The 23520-nt window shown below is 45.0% G+C and overlaps 1 protein-coding gene across 2 annotated transcripts in view; it reads left to right on the top strand.

Annotated features, from left to right (window-relative positions):
* Nucleotides 1-474: 474 nt before the first annotated feature.
* jak2b (Janus kinase 2b) overlaps nt 475-23520 on the top strand; it is a 39402-nt gene continuing 16356 nt past the window's right edge. The window contains exons 1-8 of one of the 2 annotated variants that reach the window (XM_080766004.1): nt 475-751; nt 3759-4004; nt 8265-8388; nt 9474-9591; nt 11891-12036; nt 16322-16613; nt 19796-19918; nt 23225-23382. In XM_080766004.1, the coding sequence (XP_080622130.1) occupies nt 3773-4004; nt 8265-8388; nt 9474-9591; nt 11891-12036; nt 16322-16613; nt 19796-19918; nt 23225-23382 (1193 nt within the window). In that variant the 5' untranslated portion in view covers nt 475-751; nt 3759-3772. Of the gene's footprint in view, nt 752-3758; nt 4005-8264; nt 8389-9473; nt 9592-9797; nt 9820-11890; nt 12037-16321; nt 16614-19795; nt 19919-23224; nt 23383-23520 lie in introns of those variants that run through there. The other variant, XM_080766005.1, reaches the window with a different exon arrangement.

The following is a 23520-nucleotide window of genomic DNA, read 5'->3' as shown; positions in this document are numbered from 1 at the left end:
GAGTTCTGTTTGTGAAAACTGACTTTGTTTGAACCTGTTGGAGAAATAAAGCAAGGGGCGCCATCGTGTGTCTAACCCCTGAAACTGCACTCTGAGTTGTATTTCCCACCCGACCTCCCACAATATACACACACACACACACACACACACACACACACACAGTTCCAGTCTGTGGGAGAGGCTGTCCTGTTTATTGTTGCTGCACAAGGCTTTGCTTTAGCACTTTTTTAGCACGGTGTCAGTCAGGCATGATTTCAATACAGAGATACAGACTGTATCCCTCCCTCACCCTTACAGTATCATACAGTAAGGGTGAGTCAGGTCGATGATTGCAGCCAAAGCCAATTAAGTCAGACAGCTTCTAGAAATAGCTTTTCGTGTGTGTGTGTGTGTGTGTGTGTGTGTGTGTGCGCGCGCGCGCGTCTGTCTGTCTGTAGAGAGTGCAGAGGGGGCAGGTCTCTGCTCTGCCTCTGTGCCATAACAGGGAGGTGATGTAGCATGTTAGCTACAGTGTTATAGCATGGAAACAAGGATGATGATGCACCGACCGGGAGCTCAACTCAACAACCGCCAAGAAGAATACGAATAAAGTGATCCGCGTGTGTGATCTCTCCGCGGAGAGTTCGTGGAGGACGCACGGTTTATAACCTGACTGACTGTCAGTCTCTCATCAACAACACACTGGCAGGCTGCAGCTCTCTGGCTACTAGCTAGCTAGCTAGCTAGCAGCAGGGGCAGCTAATCGAGCAAAGTAAGTTATGGTCTTGCATCAACGAACGCATTTTGTATGTCACGCTCCGGTTAAATCTGACAGGTGTCAAGCAAAGTGGAAAATCTGTGTTTTATTTTGCATAGTCAGTCTACTGTGTGTGTGTGTGTGTGTGTGTGTGTGTGTATGTGTGACAGTGTGTGTGTGTGTGTGTGTGTGTGTGTGTGTGTGGGGGGGGGATAATATTTTTAGGCTATAAGCTAAAAAGGGGAAGCTGCAGCTGAGCTAGCCCAGAATAAAGACTCGGAAGGATTCGTTCATGATGTCACAGCCATGCGTCATGTGTCAGGAAGTGCTGTATATAAATTCATGGAGCAAAATAAAATGGAAACGCTTGTATGATGATATGTGCACCACATTAGCGTTGTGTATGTGAAATGCTATATTGAAAATGCTTTCAATGCTTGAAAAATAACTGATCTATAAGCTCATACATCACATTCACTACAGAGGCATGTTGTTAGATTGGGCTATTTTTGAGCGCTTCGTACTACGAAGTTGGGGCATTGTACTGTACGTGGTTAAGGCACATTTACAGTAGGCTATAGTTATAGTGGCGGTTTTGCTAAATGCAAATGACTTATTTTGAAGATGTACTTGTTACAACATACCAATAAGCTATACACACTTCCAGTTGTTTGACGTCACAGTCTCATCCTTTGTGTTTTTTTAGCCTGTAGGCTATAGACAGTCAGACAGTTGTGACAAGGCCTGGAGAAGTTTGGTTCTATATCTGAACAAGTTGCTGTTGTCAGCCTGGGAATAACGATACATGCAGTCTAAATGCAATTATGCAAATGCTGTATGCATGCAGCGTGCATGACACACATGGAGACTGACCTTTTAAAGACTGCTAATCTTAACAGTGTGCAAACTGTGTGTTAGTTTAACAGTAAATATGCCTAGTAAGCACAGCTGTCTAGCCCACTCAGTTCTTACCATTTTGTCATTGTAGAAATATCCCAGTACATTGAAGTCTGTGCAAAACCATCTGGACGATGTCATCTCTTTTGTGTGTCAGGTGAAAGCTCATGAAATGTAGAAGACCTAGTCATACTGAGGACCTAGTCCCTTAGAGTGTATATGAATAGAGAAGACACCCGAGTTCTCCTTCCATCCACTTGCATTAAGTTGCTCAAAAGCGCATGAGGCGATTTCACTCCTCCTTCCGTGTAGGAACAGAGTGCATTCTGGGATGGATTTGCCTCAAACACATGAACGTGCTGCCGTTGACTATATCATTGTGCCGTTTGTGCGCGTTCACGTATGAAACATTCGTTCACGTGTCATGGCCTCAAACACATGAACGTGCGCAATGATAGTCAACGGACCAGCGCTGGCTCGAGCTGCAATGACGAATTCGGCCACTATGTCCATTTCGCCTCAGGGTTTCCTCCGGGTGCCGTCTCTATTCATATACAGTATACTCTAAGCCTAGTCCTGATTGGCTGCCACACACGCAGCTGCCATGTATTGGTTACTCGGGTCACATGACCCGGTAACGGGAAGCAGGTAACAGAAATCTTTAGAGACACCCAATGTTATCAGTGGTGGCTGGTAACTTTTTTTCCAGGGAGATAGGTTAAGGTCTTGCTAGACCTTTTTGCACTGTCATGGAGGTGAATGTTTAAGGTATCTAATCTATCTGTGCTGGTTGGCGCACAGGCATACGATACACATTTAACATTTACATTTTAATCTAGATATTGGAAGTGTTGCATCTACTTTGATTTGAGGGACTTTTTGTTACAGTGCAATGAGTGCATGCTGAAGTTTTGCCAGCGGTGAATCCAGCCAGCGCTATAGCTAGATTTATATAACGAGGTCTCAAGCCTGGTTTATCCTGGGCTGGGACCATAAAGGATAGAGGTATACCTTAACTGCTATTCTGCTATGAATGAACGGCTATGAATGCTTTTCATTTCAGTGGAAGTTGCTCAGTGGCGTTTTTGAAGCACATGAACGCTCTACTTCCGCATTTTCCAAATTTTCCGTTGGCAAAATGCGGAAGTGAAAACGAGCGCTCAACGTTAAACCCCAGATCCACAGGGTTTCCTCGTGCTAAATGCAGGGGCCCGCCTGCAGTCCAGCTCTGACCGCATCTTGCAGCTTCAACGTTGGCCTAGGGGGGGGGGGGGGGGCTTGGCTGGGATGCATAGTTTGCATACCATTTTTTGGGTTTCTGATCTGGTCGGTAGCGCAATATGCATTACGTCATGTTGTAGTCACCGGTTTGTTTGTAGTCATCAGGCCGGACCCCAAAACCGGAACCAGATTTACCCAAAATAATTCCCAGTGGTCATTCAAGGGTATCATAATTTTAGGGTGTACTAAAAATAAAAGCCTTGATGTGGCGTATATATTAATCCGATACGTTTCTGTACTTCTAATAGTTTGTTTGCGGTAGGGTGTCTGACTAATGACTGTCAGACTGTCGAACCTTATGCTCGTACCAGACGGTGATCCCCTCGGTGTCCTACTCTGTGATAATAGATGCTCGCAACGTTGGGAATATAGGACACCACTCTGTAATGCACTCCGTCATGACCTACAGTAGACGTGCTTGGATTTGTCGGCATAAGCCAGCAACCTTTTTTTTTAAATGTATTTTTTTTAATGTATTTTTTTCCCCTGAAAAACCTCATGTTTCTACATCAGTGGTTCTCAATATTTCATGTCAAAAATATATTAATTTGTCTGCTGACCCCCATCTGAAAATGTGTTGTTTCAGGGACCACCTCCCAGAAGCAAAGATTTGAGTTAAAAACGTTCGCTCTGAGAAAGAGTATATATTCTAAGATTTGCACCACATGTGAAAGATTTTTCAAGAATAGCAGAGCAGACCTATACAAGCTCTCGGCGTGTAGATCTGCTATTTTTATGGGTAAATTCATGCTTTGTTCCGCATGATGAGCTTGTAGATCATCGCTGTGCTTAATTTCTGCTCTTTTTTTTGTTTGTTTTGTGTTGTTTTTTTAACTGCACAAAGGTGTGACGTTGCCGATGGCCTGTATCCCAGCCATGGACACAGAAAAATCTCCCACCTGCCCGCCGGTGCACCAGAACGGAGCTGCCCACCACCAGGAGCCTTCGGGGCCCAAGCCGTCCGCGCCGTCCGTCCTGAGGGTCCATCTCTACCACAGCAGCCAGGGAGGGGCCGAGCGGAGCCCCCTGGGCTACGCGCCCGGGGACTATGTGGCCGAGCAGCTGTGCATCGACGCGGCCAAACAGTGCAGTGAGTAGTGGATTTACAACCCCATTCGTCTGTGCCGTTTGTGGGACACACACAGGTCCCCCAAGATAAGGTTATCAAGAAGCCGCAGTTAGACCTGTCAGGGAACGTGTTGCCTTGTTTATTGCAAAAGGCTAGCCCGCCTTCACACATTATTTCCCTCCTGTCTACCTTTATTTACTCTTGTTATTTATAAGCACAGAAATAGGTTAGCTCTGCTTGGGATGGTGGATTGTGCAAAGAGCCACGCTTCAATGGTCAATACAAGTATAATGATACTATTTACAGGGCTATAGCCTGCATGTTGTTGTAATGGCATGTTGGGTGTTTGATGATAAACAGAACAAGACTGACATTTGAGCAAAATCTTTATTGACCTTTTGCTCAACTAAAAACAAATGTCGTCTGGATGTGTTCCCATATGGCATTGTCTGTTGTTTGCTCCTCTTGGTGTTGTGCTAAATTCGCATTTCAAATCAGAATGCTTGCCTGTAGGAGTAGGGAACCATAGAGGAACCAACTCAACGAATGAGCTTCTATAGAGCGTCGCAGTCCCGCCCCCTTTCAGAACAACGAGTGGCCCAGGAAATTAATCTCAATGCATTTTGCCCATAGGCCTTTCTTAAAGTATTTATTTAAAGACGGTTACGCCGCGGACAAAGCCAACTCGGATCGTGACAAATCATGACAATGAACACAATGTTTTGGGCCGAACAAATAATGTATAAGAAGAAAAACAAAACAAATATTGTTGTCTCCTGCCTTCTTTCTAATGATTTGATCGGCCCAAAATATTGTGTTCATTGTCATGATTTGTCACGATCCGAGTTGGCTTTGTCCGCGGCGTAACTGTCTTCAAATAAATACTTTAATAAAATAATAAATAAATAAACCTTTTAAGAGAGAGGACAGGAGTCTTGTGCCCTGCTGCCTGAATTGCCTCACTGTGTGTGTGTGTGTGTGTGTGTGCGTGTGCGTGCATGCATGCGTGCGTGCGTGCGTGCGATCACGGCATATGGTCCAGAGGCCCAGTCAGTTTAGAGCTCGCAGTCTAACTTTGAAGAGAGGTGGCGATAAAAAAACAACAAATGATAGCCTACTCTGGCAGCCCTTCTGCATGCAAATTTCTGTTAGCAAAACCACAGCATGCAAGCCGCCTTTCTTTTCAATGAACCCTCCATTCACACGTCGGCAAACCCGTTCTCACCTATCGGCCGGAGATGCACTGCCCCCCCATTAGCGATGCTAATTTGTGTGTGCGTGCGCGTGCGTGTGTGTGTGTGCGTGTGTGTGTGTGTGCGCGTGCGCGTGTGTGTGTGTGTGTGTGTGGACATTGTCAGTAGTAAGAGAAGTAGCCTACAACACTATTGCCCTGCAGGGTAAATACAGAATAGATATATTATATTTAAAATAATCACTATATTATCCACAAATGGCTCAATAAGGGAGAGGATTCACTATACATTTCTGAATTTGACATTGAGCTTTTTTTGTTAAATAAACATTTGACCTCTTATTCAACCCATTTTGGGCAGGAACCCCTTTTGGTGTTTTAAACATGTTATAATTTAGCTATTGAAAAATAGCAGATCTACAAGCTCATAGCGTGCCACCGAGTGGCGCACTACGAGCGTGTAGGTCTGCTATTCTAGAAAAATCGTAAAAATGCGGCACAAATCTTTGAATATATATTCTTTCAGAGCGAACGTATTTTTTTTATTTCGACGTCAGGCCTAAATGCGTTATTTTATACCATCGGAATCGGTACCGAACTCACAAAAATCCTAACGATACCCATCCCTACACACAACACAGTCTTGAAAACATGTCCGTTTCCCATGTTGTCTGTCTCTAGGCCTGTCTCCACTGTACTGCAGCCTCTCTTAACCACCTCCATGTTGTCTCTGTCTCTAGGCGTGTCTCCACTGTACTGCAGCCTCTCTTAACCACCTCCATGTTGTCTGTCTCTAGGCGTGTCTCCACTGTACTGCAGCCTCTATAACCACCTCCATGTTGTCTGTCTCTAGGCCTGTCTCTGCTGTACTGCAGCCTCTAGTCTTAACCACCTCCATGTTGTCTGTCTCTAGGCCTGTCTCCACTGTACTGCAGCCTCTATAACCACCTCCATGTTGTCTGTCTCTAGGCCTGTCTCCACTGTACTGCAGCCTCTATAACCACCTCCATGTTGTCTGTCTCTAGGCGTGTCTCCACTGTACTGCAGCCTCTATAACCACCTCCATGTTGTCTGTCTCTAGGCGTGTCTCCACTGTACTGCAGCCTCTATAACCACCTCCATGTTGTCTGTCTCTAGGCGTGTCTCCACTGTACTGCAGCCTCTAGTCTTAACCACCTCCATGTTGTCTCTGTCTCTAGGTGTGTCTCCACTGTACTGCAGCCTCTATAACCACCTCCATGTTGTCTGTCTCTAGGCCTGTCTCTGCTGTACTGCAGCCTCTCTTAACCACCTCCATGTTGTCTGTCTCTAGGCCTGTCTCTGCTGTACTGCAGCCTCTCTTAACCACCTCCATGTTGTCTGTCTCTAGGCCTGTCTCTGCTGTACTGCAGCCTCTATAACCACCTCCATGTTGTCTGTCTCTAGGCGTGTCTCCACTGTACTGCAGCCTCTATAACCACCTCCATGTTGTCTGTCTCTAGGCGTGTCTCTGCTGTACTGCAGCCTCTCTTAACCACCTCCATGTTGTCTGTCTCTAGGCGTGTCTCTGCTGTACTGCAGCCTCTATAACCACCTCCATGTTGTCTGTCTCTAGGCGTGTCTCTGCTGTACTGCAGCCTCTCTTAACCACCTCCATGTTGTCTGTCTCTAGGCGTGTCTCTGCTGTACTGCAGCCTCTCTATAACCACCTCCATGTTGTCTGTCTCTAGGCGTGTCTCTGCTGTACTGCAGCCTCTATAACCACCTCCATGTTGTCTGTCTCTAGGCGTGTCTCTGCTGTACTGCAGCCTCTCTTAACCACCTCCATGTTGTCTGTCTCTAGGTGTGTCTCCACTGTACTGCAGCCTCTATAACCACCTCCATGTTGTCTCTGTCTCTAGGCGTGTCTCCACTGTACTGCAGCCTCTATAACCACCTCCATGTTGTCTGTCTCTAGGCGTGTCTCCACTGTACTGCAGCCTCTATAACCACCTCCATGTTGTCTGTCTCTAGGTGTGTCTCCACTGTACTGCAGCCTCTATAACCACCTCCATGTTGTCTCTGTCTCTAGGCGTGTCTCCACTGTACTGCAGCCATATAACCACCTCCATGTTGTCTGTCTCTAGGCGTGTCTCCACTGTACTGCAGCCTCTATAACCACCTCCATGTTGTCTCTGTCTCTAGGCGTGTCTCCACTGTACTGCAGCCTCTAGTCTTAACCACCTCCATGTTGTCTCTGTCTCTAGGCGTGTCTCCACTGTACTGCAGCCTCTATAACCACCTCCATGTTGTCTGTCTCTAGGCCTGTCTCCACTGTACTGCAGCCTCTCTTAACCACCTCCATGTTGTCTCTGTCTCTAGGCCTGTCTCCACTGTACTGCAGCCTCTATAACCACCTCCATGTTGTCTGTCTCTAGGCCTGTCTCCACTGTACTGCAGCCTCTATAACCACCTCCATGTTGTCTGTCTCTAGGCCTGTCTCCACTGTACTGCAGCCTCTATAACCACCTCCATGTTGTCTGTCTCTAGGCGTGTCTCCACTGTACTGCAGCCTCTATAACCACCTCCATGTTGTCTGTCTCTAGGCCTGTCTCCACTGTACTGCAGCCTCTCTTAACCACCTCCATGTTGTCTCTGTCTCTAGGCCTGTCTCCACTGTACTGCAGCCTCTCTTAACCACCTCCATGTTGTCTGTCTCTAGGCCTGTCTCCACTGTACTGCAGCCTCTATAACCACCTCCATGTTGTCTGTCTCTAGGCGTGTCTCTGCTGTACTGCAGCCTCTCTTAACCACCTCCATGTTGTCTGTCTCTAGGCGTGTCTCCACTGTACTGCAGCCTCTCTTAACCACCTCCATGTTGTCTGTCTCTAGGCGTGTCTCCACTGTACTGCAGCCTCTAGTCTTAACCACCTCCATGTTGTCTCTGTCTCTAGGCGTGTCTCTGCTGTACTGCAGCCTCTCTTAACCACCTCCATGTTGTCTCTGTCTCTAGGCGTGTCTCCACTGTACTGCAGCCTCCTTCTTAACCACCTCCATGTTGTCTGTCTCTAGGCGTGTCTCTGCTGTACTGCAGCCTCTCTTAACCACCTCCATGTTGTCTCTGTCTCTAGGCGTGTCTCCGCTGTACTGCAGCCTCTTCGGCCTGTTCAGGGAGCGAGACGGCCTCTGGTTCTCACCCAACCACGTCTTCCAGCTGGACGAGACGGCCTCGGAGGACGTGTTCTTCAGGATACGGTGAGCATACTCTCTGCATTCCGCTCACTTTGTCTCTCCTGTGTTTTAAAAAAAACGTTCCCCCCCAATAGAGGGTATGCGCGGGACATCATCGTACTGTACCTGGAAGTTATGCGGGAACGCCCACTGAGTGGCAAAAAACTACTTTATTTATTTGACAGGGACAAAGCTCATTGATCAACAGTTATTCACATCAATGTAAATGGGGCCAGAGTTAGCCGAAGCTAAATTCCATCTGTAGTCCCTGGGCAGGCTCTTAAAAAAAAGAATGATAAAAAGAAGGACAAAGTGTAGTGTGCCTGCACACAACACCATGCGTTGATGCCATGTGTGCATATGTGCAAGCACCCAACAATACGTCCATACAAAAACACAATACAATACAGATAAAACTACTTTCTGGCCTTGACAGCCCATTCATCCAAACAGAAAAGTCCTGTCTGATTGCATTAAACAATGTTAAACCCGCCAACATTGCAGCTGTACGAAAAGCTTGAATTATCCTCTTTCTATCTGCAAAGTTTTTGTTTCATAAAAATCCACCATAGAAACGCTATGAGCTACTTTCTGTCAAGAATTGCCCTGCATTTGATTATTTTTCCAAGTGTCAGAGTTTGGAAGTGCTTGTTTTCAATAACACAACATTTTGCTGCCTCCTGCATTATGTGACATTTAGAAACAGGTGGTACGGCGGGACGGTTGAGTGATTTCCAACGAGCACTTCCAAACTCCAACGCTCCATGCTGCTCAATGTTTTGCCACTCAGTCTAGATGAGGAGGGAGGGGTGTGTCCTGATGGGAAATCATGCATGTGCAATATACTCTCTACATTTTGTGTTGTTTTGAACCCCTTAGGGCCGATTCATACTCCTGTTTCGGCGCTGTAGTGCCGAAATGATTTCGGCTCGTCAGAAAATTTCAGTAGCACCGAAGAGCCGACTTTAGGACGGTACCCGCCCCCCCCGAACCTCAAATGACGTCAAATTGTAGGCTCTACAGCGCCGAACCGACTTTTATTCGGCTCTAAAATAGGAGTATGAATCGACCCTTAGTGAATATGATTGTCACTCCACTCCACACCACAGGTATTACTTCCCTGGCTGGTACAGTGGTGGGACGTCCCGGGCCTACCGATACGGCGTCACCAAGGGCCAGGAGAGCCCCGTCCTGGACGACTTCGTCATGGCATACCTCTTCTCTCAGGTACACACTCCAAGAAGATCTGTAACAAACTAAAACCACAATGTTTAGCTTCGTCATGGCATACCTCTTCTCCCAGGTACACACTCCAAGAAGATCTGTAACAAACTAAAACCACAATGTTTAGCTTCGTCATGGCATACCTCTTCTCTCAGGTACACGCTCCAAGAAGATCTGTAACAAACTAAAACCACAATGTTTAGCTTCGTCATGGCATACCTCTTCTCTCAGGTACACACACTCCAAGAAGATCTGTAACAAACTAAAACCACAATGTTTAGCTTTGTTTTTTGGGCCACCGATATCCACAATGCATCAGCTGAATAAAGCTTGATAAGAGTCTGTTCGTTGCGTGCGCTGCGCGCAATTAAACATCTGTACCATCTGTACCACTCGGTGGCACGCCATGAGCCTGTAGATCTGCAATTTTTCAATATCTAAACTTAAGCATAACACCAAAAAGGGGTTCCCGTCCAAAATGGTTAAGAGCACTGGCCAGGCCCTGTATTTTAGACTCTATCCCAGTGGATTTCCACACTGACTTGAGAGAGCTGACATATATTTGCCACTAGCGAAGAGGCTTTTCCCCCCTCCCCTCCCCTTCTCCTTTGGCGTCAAGCTGGCACGAAGTAAGATCTGGGTTCTGATCAGGCCTTATCTAGATGGTGAACTTAGGGCAATCTAGACGGCAGCGTTTTAAAAACAAACTCGAACTTCCTGCTGCGTCGCATCCGCCATTTGACCTTTTCTCCACAATGAAGCCTTTTGACGGAACCAGCGCCATGTCAATGTTCCACTGTTCTGCCACATTAGTTGCATATGGTATTTATAATAACCCATTATGGGCGGGAACCCCCTTTTTGGTGTTAGCAGTATGTTACGCTTTAGCTATTGAAAAATAGCAGATCTACAATCTCGTAGGTCTGCTATTTTTGAAAAATCGAAGAACGACTGACATAAAAACATGGCTTTTTCAGAAAACTGTCAGGATGTAGAAGACATTTTTTTAATCTGATCTCAGGTCAGAATGGGATAAACGCCAGGCTCCCTAGGGAACTGGGGAGTGTGACCTGAGATGGGGTTGTATCTACTGGCACTGAAATGTCCTCTTCTGGACTAAATTTAGAAAAAAAACTTGAATGTCATCGTTTGCCTATAAGCAGACCACAGAGGTACACTTCATATGATTATTTTTTTGTAATTGGCATTGCTATAACATTTATTTATGAGCTTATACGCCCCTTTTCCACTGAAATAACTTTGGTTTTAGAGCTGGTTTCGTTCTTTATTTTTCATGATGGTTTATTAATATCACATCTGCGTCTTCCGACCTGAATTTGCGACACACCCACTTTCGTTCCCACTTCAGGGCAAGAAGAAGTTTTTTGTTTTTGTTTTGTGGTTTTATTTCCGAACCGACTTTTAGGGAACTGAACCAATTCATTTGGTTCAAAATGAGGGTGGAATAAATAAACAACCTGAAGCGTTTGTGTGAGCCTCGTGTCAGCCGTAGTTGAATTCACGTAACTTGAAGCCACGATGACTGGTGGTGATGAACTCTGGGTGAACTAACTAACCGTGGAATTGGAACCCCAGTCATTTGGGCTAACGGCTAAAAGGCTTTGGCAAGCGCCACTAATGGTTTATTAACCCATTCTGACCTGAGATCAGATACATACGAGGTTTCCACTGGACACACACACTGGTCTGATTAACCCATTCTGACCTGAGATCAGATTCTAAAAAATGTCAGTAGTTCTTCGATTTTTCAAAAATAGCAGACCTACAAGCTCGTAGCGCGCCACTCGGTGGCGCGCTATGAGCTTGTAGATCTGCTGTTTTTCAATAGCTAAAGCATAACATGATGCTATAACACCAAAACGGGTTCCCGTTCAGAATGGGTTAAGGTGAATGTCTTCGCTACGAGCCTGACTGACACTTGGCGCTCACCCCTGCCAGGTTCATAAGGGATTTGATTTTGTGTCAGGCTGCTGCAAAAGGCAGTGCCGTGGGCTAAATGATGTAACACCGCATTTGGCCACAGGTTCGTCAGCATCTTCCTCTTCAAGGGTGTGACTCAATAGAGCGTCGCAGTCCCGCCCCCTACCACCAGGGCCCAGGAAATTATTCTCCGTTCATTTTCCTCATAGACATTTCAGAAAGTATTTATTTAAAGACGTTTACGCAGCGGACAAAGACAACTCTTGACGTGACAAATCATGACCACACACACACGGCAGGTTACAACACTTTTTGTTGTTGTTTTTTCTTCTTTGTAATTATTTGTATTATCTGTACACAGTGGAGGAGTGATTTCGTCAGTGGCTCGGTGAAGATCCCCAACACCCACGAGGCCCAGGAGGAGTGCCTGGGGATGGCCGTGCTGGACATGATGAGGACCGCCAAGGACACCCAGCTGACCCCGCTGGACATCTACCACACTATGAGGTACAAATGAAGACCATGGGGTTATCTACCACACTATGAGGTACAAATGAAGACCATGGGGTTATCTACCACACTATGAGGTACGAATGAAGACCATGGGGTTATCTACCACACTATGAGGTACGAATGAAGACCATGGGGTTATCTACCACACTATGAGGTACAAATGAAGACCATGACAGCGGTCATGGGGTTATCTACCACACTATGAGGTACAAATGAAGACCATGACAGCGGTCATGGGGTTATCTACCACACTATGAGGTACAAATGAAGACCATGACAGCGGTCATGGGGTTATCTACCACACTATGAGGTACAAATGAAGACCATGGCAGCGGTCATGGGGTTATCTACCACACTATGAGGTACAAATGAAGACCATGACAGCGGTCATGGGGTTATCTACCACACTATGAGGTACAAATGAAGACCATGACAGCGGTCATGGGGTTATCTACCACACTATGAGGTACAAATGAAGACCATGACAGCGGTCATGGGGTTATCTACCACACTATGAGGTACAAATGAAGACCATGGGGTTATCTACCACACTATGAGGTACACATGAAGACCATGGCAGCGGTCATGGGGTTATCTACCACACTATGAGGTACACATGAAGACCATGGCAGCGGTCATGGGGTTATCTACCACACTATGAGGTACAAATGAAGACCATGGGGTTATCTACCACACTATGAGGTACAAATGAAGACCATGACAGCGGTCATGGGGTTATCTACCACACTATGAGGTACAAATGAAGACCATGGGGTTATCTACCACACTATGAGGTACGAATGAAGACCATGGGGTTATCTACCACACTATGAGGTACGAATGAAGACCATGGGGTTATCTACCACACTATGAGGTACGAATGAAGACCATGGGGTTATCTACCACACTATGAGGTACAAATGAAGACCATGGCAGCGGTCATGGGGTTATCTACCACACTATGAGGTACAAATGAAGACCATGACAGCGGTCATGGGGTTATCTACCACACTATGAGGTACAAATGAAGACCATGACAGCGGTCATGGGGTTATCTACCACACTATGAGGTACAAATGAAGACCATGGCAGCGGTCATGGGGTTATCTACCACACTATGAGGTACAAATGAAGACCATGGCAGCGGTCATGGGGTTATCTACCACACTATGAGGTACAAATGAAGACCATGACAGCGGTCATGGGGTTATCTACCACACTATGAGGTACAAATGAAGACCATGACAGCGGTCACGGGGTTATCTACCACACTATGAGGTACAAATGAAGACCATGGCAGCGGTCATGGGGTTATCTACCACACTATGAGGTACAAATGAAGACCATGACAGCGGTCATGGGGTTATCTACCACACTATGAGGTACAAATGAAGACCATGGGGTTATCTACCACACTATGAGGTACACATGAAGACCATGGCAGCGGTCATGGGGTTATCTACCACACTATGAGGTACACATGAAGACCATGGCAGCGGTCATGGGGTTATCTACCACACTATGAGGTACAAATGAAGACCATGACAGCGGTCATGGGGTTATCTACCGCACTATGAGGTACAAATGAAGACCATGACAGCGGTCATGGGGTTATCTACCACACTATGAGGTACAAATGAAGACCATGACAGCGGTCATGGGGTTATCTACCACACTATGAGGTACAAATGAAGACCATGGCAGCGGTCATGGGGTTATCTACCACACTATGAGGTACAAATGAAGACCATGGCAGCGGTCATGGGGTTATCTACCACACTATGAGGTACAAATGAAGACCATGACAGCGGTCATGGGGTTATCTACCACACTATGAGGTACAAATGAAGACCATGACAGCGGTCATGGGGTTATCTACCACACTATGAGGTACAAATGAAGACCATGGCAGCGGTCATGGGGTTATCTACCACACTATGAGGTACAAATGAAGACCATGACAGCGGTCATGGGGTTATCTACCACACTATGAGGTACAAATGAAGACCATGGGGTTATCTACCACACTATGAGGTACACATGAAGACCATGGCAGCGGTCATGGGGTTATCTACCACACTATGAGGTACACATGAAGACCATGGCAGCGGTCATGGGGTTATCTACCACACTATGAGGTACAAATTAAGACCATGACAGCGGTCATGGGGTTATCTACCACACTATGAGGTACAAATGAAGACCATGACAGCGGTCATGGGGTTATCTACCACACTATGAGGTACAAATGAAGACCATGGGGTTATCTACCACACTATGAGGTACACATGAAGACCATGGGGTTATCTACCACACTATGAGGTACAAATGAAGACCATGGCAGCGGTCATGGGGTTATCTACCACACTATGAGGTACAAATGAAGACCATGGCAGCGGTCATCGGGTTTCTTGTAGGCACAATAAGCTTAGGCTTCAGCATACACCTTTTTGGTAAATGTGTCTTTTGCGAAAAAACAAACAAACAAAGCAGGCACTGTATTAATACTGTTATTAACCCATTTTGGGGCGGGAACCCCCTTTTGGTGTTTTAAACATTATGTTATAATTTAGCTTTTGAAAAATAGCACATCTAGGTCTGTGCTAGGTCTGCTATTTTTGTAAAATCGTAAAAAATGTGCCTCAAATTTGGATTTTTATTTCTTCAGAATGAACGTTTTTAACTCAAATCTTTGCTTCTGGAGGGTCCCTGGAACAACATATTTTCAGATGGGGGGGTCTCGGAGTCCAATTACAGATCATTTTTGGAGTCCTTGACATGAAATATTGAGTGATATAGGCCTAGAAACGGGTATTTCAGAAAACTGTCAGGATTTAGAAGACACTTTCTTTCAGGCCTAAATGGGTTAATCTGTTTTTAATGACCAAAATAAACAAAGTGAACTGAAGTGAACTTGTACCCTCCTCCATCCATGTAATGCAGAGTCCCTAAAGTCCCTAGACACTTATAAAATCCCCCCCGGCTATAGTGCCACAATTAGGCCAACATCTGCAGATATACTGTCCATAATCCAATAGGCAGATTACATGATGAATCCTGATTCCGGTGACCCCAGCCTGGGGGTCACTCCATCGAGCAACGCAGAACGATTCCACGCGGTGGTGAAGAGCTTAATTCAATAAGTTGAGTTAAAAACATACATTATACTGAAAAATATTTATGAATAAAAACAATATATATAGAAGACGAAGAACGTACAGTATTGTCTGAGGTGAATCATTTTTTACCACAGTTATTGGAAGGTGGTTAGTTCAGTGACCCAGCCGAGATCACCTGGGAAAGTAAATGAGTAATGTTCTCTCACCACCTGTGTGTGTGTGTGTGTGTGTGTGTGTGTGTGTGTGTGTGTGTGTGTGTGTGTGGTGGCTGTGCTTGAACGTGAAGAGTTGTGTTGCCGAAATAGAGCAAACCAATATACCCGCATAGACAACATCTCGTTTATCTCTGCGTGCAACAAGGCAGTGATGCCAGTGATGGTTCAGCACTTTGCAACTTTGAGAAAAAAGTGTTAATAATACATGTACGTAGTAAGAGTTAACATCTCACATCTGCAGTTATAGGATTAAATGTGGCTTCCTGGCTCTGCTCTCTACATTGGCGAGAAGGATCTCAATCGGCGGTTTACATTTAGTGGATAAATGAACGCTGATGATTTCACGGCGTGCAGTTCACTGTTGTTTTTGGCAGCACGTTTAGATTTTTGTTTTAGTCATAGTCTCTTGAATAGTTTTCATTTCGTTTTAGTCACATTTTAGTAACCTCAAATGTTTTAGTGTTAGTCTAGTTTTAGTCGACTAAAATGTGTTTTGTCGGGCCTTGATGCCGTCGCAATGGCTGATTCTACACTTGCTGAAAATAGCCGATCTACAAGCTCACAACGCGTTGTGAGCTTGTAGATCGGCTATTTTCAGCACGCATTCAAATGTAAAATGACTTACACTGGATCTCTTGTCCACTAGCCTCTTTTAGTCTAGTTTTTATATCTTGACGAAATTGTCGATATATTTAGTCTTATAGTTTTAGTCACCATAGCTTAGTTTTCATTTAGTTTCTGTAGTTTTCGTTAGTGGGGAAAAAAGGTAGTCGACGAACATTTTTCATCTTAGTTTTAGTCGACGAAAACAACACTGGTGCAGTCGTACTTTTTTATTCACAGAAGAACTCTCGTTCTCTCTTTGTCTCGTTCTCTCCTCTCTCTCTCTCTCTCTCTCTCTCTCTCTCTCTCTCTCTCTCTCTCTCTCTCTCTCTCTCTCTCCAGCTACAAGTCCTTCCTGCCCAGAGGCATGCGGGCTCAGATCCAGGGCTGCAACTTCTTGACGCGGAAGAGGATCCGCTTCCGGTTCAAGCGCTTCATCCAGCAGTTCAGCGCGTGCCGCGCCACGGCGCGCGACCTCAAGCTCAAGTACCTGATCAGCATCGAGGCGCTGGAGCCCGCCTTCTACGCCGAGACCTTCCAGGTCCGCGAGCCGGCCGGCGGCGCCGCCACCATCCTGGTGACGGCAAACGGCGGCATCCAGTGGCACCGGGACACCAACAAAGACTCCCAACAGGTACCGGTATATACCCGACCAGGGCAAGTCCCGGGACTCAACTGTATACCTCTTATAACGCTTTGGCTGAGCTTTAGTATATACTGGGCTGGCGTTGATAATATCGGGGGTTGCGACAGCTTATCGAACTAAATCGATTAACGCATATTATCTCTGCTGTCGGGAAGAAAAATAGCAGATCTACAAGCTCGTAGCGCGCCACCGAGTGGCGCGCTACGAGCTTGTAGGTCTGCTTTTTTTGAAAAATCGAAGAACGAAGACGTTTTCAGAATCTGATCTCAGGTCAGAATGGGTTAATCTGTTTTTAATGACCAAAATAAACAAAGTGAACTGAAGTGAACTTGTACCCTCCTCCATCCATGTAATGCAGAGTCCCTAAAGTCCCTAGACACTTATAAAATCCACCCGGCTCTAGTGCCACAATTATAACGCATATATCTCTGCTGTCGGGAAGTCCAAATGATTTTTCAGGAAATGAAATAAACCACAAAGCAATACTGCCTCATCAAAGTTGGTATTGTGAAAAGTTAGTTAAATGGTATCCTCCAGACAGACAGCGACGATGTACAACTATACGTTATGTTCTCCATGGTTATTCTATCGATAACCTTTTCGGTTAAGTGAATAACATTGAATTACATTTTTATTTATTGATATATAAATGAACGAATTTATGCTAATATTTTCAAATTTACTTTTTTATATGACTACATTGATTAGTCGGAGTTTTACAATTATATTTCAAATTATGACGTATACAAAATAAAATAAAATACTACTGGTAGTACTAGTCGATCCGACATGCCACGGTTCATTCAACAAATGACTGGAGACTCAGTAAGTAATATCAGAGAGGTTCAGCTCATGGAAATATATATTTAAAAAAAAGGGTCCCACATCTTACTGAATTCATTCACCCAGCAAGCAAGTGTGATGGGGTGTGGGGACATTTCCACCTAAAGCAACATCAAAGCAACATCTAGCTACTAGCTAGCTAACAGGGTAACGAAGGACCCAAAGGCTGCCTCCAAAGAAGAGAGTGACATTCTGGGGGGAATTAGTCCAAATAGTGCCGTGATCGCATTAGGCTCAATTCGCTTTCCAACCACTTTAGACATTGATTCAAAGATTCCCACCCAATAGGACTGCAGAACGGGACAGGATCAGAAACCTACAGTACCCAATAGGACTGCAGAACAGGACGGGATCAGAACCAACCTACAGTACAGCACATGGCTCGCTGGTCACAGATCGGATCCTGACGTCATTATAGATTTTGGACAGTTTTCGCTCATACATCGACATGCCCTAAAAATATAGAAGCCAGGTTCATAAAATCGATTACCGGTATATACATGCATTTGTATTTGATTTGTATAATTTACATTTATTTCGATTAAGTTTAAGTGTTGAACCCTATAGCGCTGTCGTATTACTGTGGTAATGGCTTAACCCATTCTGGACGGGAACCCCTTTTTGGTGTTTTAACTAAGCATAATGTTATACTTTAGCTATTGAAAAATAGCAGATCTACAAGCTCATAGCGCGCCACCGAGTGGCGCGCTACGAGCTTGTAGGTCTGATATTTTTGAAAAATCGTAAAAATGCGGCACAAATCTTTGAATATATATTCTTTCTGACTAGAGCGAACTTTATTTTTCCGACGTCAGGCCTAAATGGTATAAGTTGCTGGCAGCTTTGAGAACATGTGTCTGGTGACCACAGATAGCTTATTGTTTGCTAGATGGAGAGCTGGGAGTAATCTGCCTAAAGTTGGTTCCCACTTCAGGCTGAGGCAGGGATACAAACACCGGAGAGAACACACGTGTTATGGACAAAAAGATATATACGCGCGTCCTGCTTATGTGTGTTCCTTTCGAAACGGGAGAAGTGTTCTAGGCGAACTTTCACCGAAGAGGCCAAGTTAGTATTTCATCCATGAATCCCAATAATAGCACAAACACAAATTAGGTTCCATAAATCTATAATGATTCATTCATCATGTTCCAATAATAATAATAATAATAATAATGATACAAAATCTTGTACGTCAAAAAAAGGTAAAATAGACGTTCTACAAGCTCACAATGTGTCACAAGGTGCTGCTGCTGCTGTGAGCTTAAGTTAATAGATAGGGTATTATTCACCAAAACGCTTGCCTATTTTTCATTATTTTTTTTGCTTGCGTTTGCCCACTTTTAGCTGAAGCTCTACCCTATTATGACATGCCTGGAACAGAACAGAGTTCATGTGGTTAAAGGCTGTTCGGTTTCGATCAATATTCTGCCCTCTCTTCTCTTCACAGTCTAAAGTATCAAGATAATGGAATCCAGCGTGATGCCGCAGCACAAAGGCACTTAACCCATTTTGGTCGGGAACCCCCTTTTGGGTGTTAGCATTACGCTATGCTTTAGCTATTGAAAAATACCAGATCTACAAGCTCATAGCGCGCCACTCGGTGGCGCGCTACGAGCTTGTAGGTCTGCTATTTTTTGAAAAATCGAAGCGACTGACTTTCATTCTGACCTGAGATCAGATTCTAAAAATGTCTTCTGTCAGGATGTAGAAGACATTTTTAGAATCTGATCTCAGGTCAGAACGGGTTAAATTCTCAGCCATGTCAGCGCCACGGCCCGGCGTGTCGCGGTGCACAGTTAGTGCTCTGATATAATAACAAGCGACGGCGGGGTGTCGACGTCTCTGTGACGCCGTCGTCCAATCGGGCGCATCGCTCTATTAAACCCCCCCCCCCCTCGCTCTGCTAACCGATATGCAGGCGACAAGAGCGTTTTAGCGATCCACGCCACTGCTCTGATCTGATTGGCTCTTAACCCATTTAGACCGATTCTAAAAATGCTTTCTAAATCCTGACCTAAGCTTTTTGAAAAGCGTCAAATATTTTTTCAAAGATTACAAAAAATAGATACGTTACTACAGTCCATATATAATGCAACAACGGTTTCCCCGTCTTGAACGGAAAAAACTCCAAAAAGGGGTTCCGTCCTAAATGGGTTTAATGGGTTTAATGGGGGCTAATTTGACTCGTCTGATTACTTAATCGCTGTTATACTTCATCACACAACCACAGAACATCTACACGCTCTCAGCACGTCATGTTCACCATTTTAATATTATTATAGGATTGTGACATAAATGTGTCCAATGTCATGATGTGTGTTCAGGAGCTGCAGACCCTGTGTGACTTCCCAGATGTCACCGACATCAGCATCAAACAGGCCAACAAAGAGAGCACCTTGGAGAGCCGGGTCGTCACCATTAACAAGCAGGACGGCAAGAATCATCTGGTAAGACCTCTCCTTACACAGTATACGGTAGTAGAATCACCTGGTAAGACCTCTCCTTACACGGTACAGTAGAATCACCTGGTAAGACCTCTCCTTACACAGTATAGTAGAATCATCTGGTAAGACCTCTCCTTACACAGTACAGTAGAATCACCTGGTAAGACCTCTCCTTACACAGTATAGTAGAATCACCTGGTAAGACCTCTCCTTACACAGTATAGTAGAATCACCTGGTAAGACCTCTCCTTACACAGTATACGGTAGTAGAATCACCTGGTAAGACCTCTCCTTACACGGTACAGTAGAATCACCTGGTAAGACCTCTCCTTACACAGTATAGTAGAATCACCTGGTAAGACCTCTCCTTACACAGTATACGGTAGTAGAATCACCTGGTAAGACCTCTCCTTACACGGTACAGTAGAATCACCTGGTAAGACCTCTCCTTACACAGTATAGTAGAATCACCTGGTAAGACCTCTCCTTATACACAGTATAGTAGAATCACCTGCTAAGACCTCTCCTTACACAGTATAGTAGAATCACCTGGTAAGACCTCTCCTTATACACAGTATAGTAGGATCACCTGGTAAGACCTCTCCTTACACAGTATAGTAGAATCACCTGGTAAGACCTCTCCTTACACAGTATAGTAGAATCACCTGGTAAGACCTCTCCTTACACAGTATAGTAGAATCACCTGGTAAGACCTCTCCTTACACAGTATAGTAGAATCACCTGGTAAGACCTCTCCTTACACAGTATAGTAGAATCACCTGGTAAGACCTCTCCTTATACACAGTATAGTAGAATCACCTGGTAAGACCTCTCCTTACACAGTATAGTAGAATCACCTGGTAAGACCTCTCCTTACACGGTACAGTAGAATCACCTGGTAAGACCTCTCCTTACACAGTATAGTAGAATCACCTGGTAAGACCTCTCCTTATACAGTATAGTAGAATCACCTGGTAAGACCTCTCCTTACACAGTATAGTAGAATCACCTGGTAAGACCTCTCCTTACACAGTATAGTAGAATCACCTGGTAAGACCTCTCCTTATACACAGTATAGTAGAATCACCTGGTAAGACCTCTCCTTACACGGTACAGTAGAATCACCTGCTAAGACCTCTCCTTACACAGTATAGTAGGATCACCTGGTAAGACCTCTCCTTACACAGTATAGTAGAATCACCTGGTAAGACCTCTCCTTACACAGTATAGTAGAATCACCTGGTAAGACCTCTCCTTACACAGTATAGTAGAATCACCTGGTAAGACCTCTCCTTACACAGTATAGTAGAATCACCTGGTAAGACCTCTCCTTACACAGTATACGGTAGTAGAATCACCTGGTAAGACCTCTCCTTACACAGTATAGTAGAATCACCTGGTAAGACCTCTCCTTATACACAGTATAGTAGAATCACCTGGTAAGACCTCTCCTTACACAGTATAGTAGAATCACCTGGTAAGACCTCTCCTTACACGGTACAGTAGAATCACCTGGTAAGACCTCTCCTTACACAGTATAGTAGAATCACCTGGTAAGACCTCTCCTTACACGGTACAGTAGAATCACCTGGTAAGACCTCTCCTTACACAGTATAGTAGAATCACCTGGTAAGACCTCTCCTTATACAGTATAGTAGAATCACCTGGTAAGACCTCTCCTTACACAGTATAGTAGAATCACCTGGTAAGACCTCTCCTTACACAGTATAGTAGAATCACCTGGTAAGACCTCTCCTTATACACAGTATAGTAGAATCACCTGGTAAGACCTCTCCTTACACGGTACAGTAGAATCACCTGCTAAGACCTCTCCTTACACAGTATAGTAGGATCACCTGGTAAGACCTCTCCTTACACAGTATAGTAGAATCACCTGGTAAGACCTCTCCTTATACACAGTATAGTAGAATCACCTGGTAAGACCTCTCCTTACACAGTATAGTAGAATCACCTGGTAAGACCTCTCCTTACACAGTATAGTAGAATCACCTGGTAAGACCTCTCCTTATACACAGTATAGTAGAATCACCTGGTAAGACCTCTCCTTACACAGTATAGTAGAATCACCTGGTAAGACCTCTCCTTACACAGTATAGTAGAATCACCTGGTAAGACCTCTCCTTATACACAGTATAGTAGAATCACCTGGTAAGACCTCTCCTTACACGGTACAGTAGAATCACCTGCTAAGACCTCTCCTTACACAGTATAGTAGGATCACCTGGTAAGACCTCTCCTTACACAGTATAGTAGAATCACCTGGTAAGACCTCTCCTTATACACAGTATAGTAGAATCATCTGGTAAGACCTCTCCTTACACAGTATAGTAGAATCACCTGGTAAGACCTCTCCTTATACACAGTATAGTAGAATCACCTGGTAAGACCTCTCCTTACACAGTATACGGTAGTAGAATCACCTGGTAAGACCTCTCCTTACACAGTATAGTAGAATCACCTGGTAAGACCTCTCCTTATACACAGTATAGTAGAATCACCTGGTAAGACCTCTCCTTACACAGTATACGGTAGTAGAATCACCTGGTAAGACCTCTCCTTACACAGTATAGTAGAATCACCTGGTAAGACCTCTCCTTATACACAGTATAGTAGAATCACCTGGTAAGACCTCTCCTTATACACAGTATAGTAGAAATGGGAGTCACATTATTTTGGCTCTCTCTCTGAGTGAAATGAGCATTCTGAAATGGATAGTTGCAGACGGTCCTTGAATCCGACTGGCTGAGTCCCATTGTTAGAATACTTGACATAGAATAGAACACAGCTGGACTCTAAGAACAAGCCAATTAAGGGTTTTGTCTATGATTTTGATGTTGCCACATTTGGTAACCGTTTTAGAACGGCTATAGGAGGCTTTTTTGTAGATTGCATATTATATGGTGTGTATATCTGCTCCAAGAGCAAATTAATTGGTTTCTGTGTGCACAGGCACGACTAAAGCAATTCCAGGAATTACTGTTGATGCCTCTTCTCTGGCACGTTGTCTCAGGAGCTGGAGTTACTGTTGACACCTTCTCTTGTCACATTGTCTCAACAGGAGCTGGAGTTACTGTTGACACCTTCTTGTGAACGTTGTCTGGAGCTGGAGTTACTGTTGACCTCTTCTCTTGTCACATTGTCTCAACAGGAGCTGGAGTTACTGTTGACACCTTCTTGTGAACGTTGTCTGGAGCTGGAGTTACTGTTGACCTCTTCTCTTGTCACATTGTCTCAACAGGAGATGGAGTTACTGTTGACATCTTCTCTCTTGTCACATTGTCTCAACAGGAGCTGGAGTTCGCGAGCCTCGCCGAGGCTCTGTCCTTCGTGTCCCTCGTCGACGGCTACTACCGCCTGACCGCAGACGCCCACCACTACCTCTGTAAGGAGGTGGCGCCCCCTAGGCTCGTGGAGGCCATCGCGTCACATTGCCACGGCCCCATGTCGTAAGTCTGACCGAGTTGAAGTTCAATTGAACCACTTTCAGCCTGGCAGGACGTTATGGGCATATCGATGATAAGATGGAGCTTAAATCTGTAATCTGTTACTTTTATGTCGTGCACGAGCATTGAGTTTTGCCTGTT

The sequence above is a fragment of the Protomyctophum bolini genome (assembly GCF_963924005.1).
Source record: "Protomyctophum bolini genome assembly, chromosome: 6".
Taxonomy (NCBI): Eukaryota; Metazoa; Chordata; class Actinopteri; order Myctophiformes; family Myctophidae; genus Protomyctophum; species Protomyctophum bolini.
This window is presented reverse-complemented; position numbering and strand designations above follow the sequence as displayed.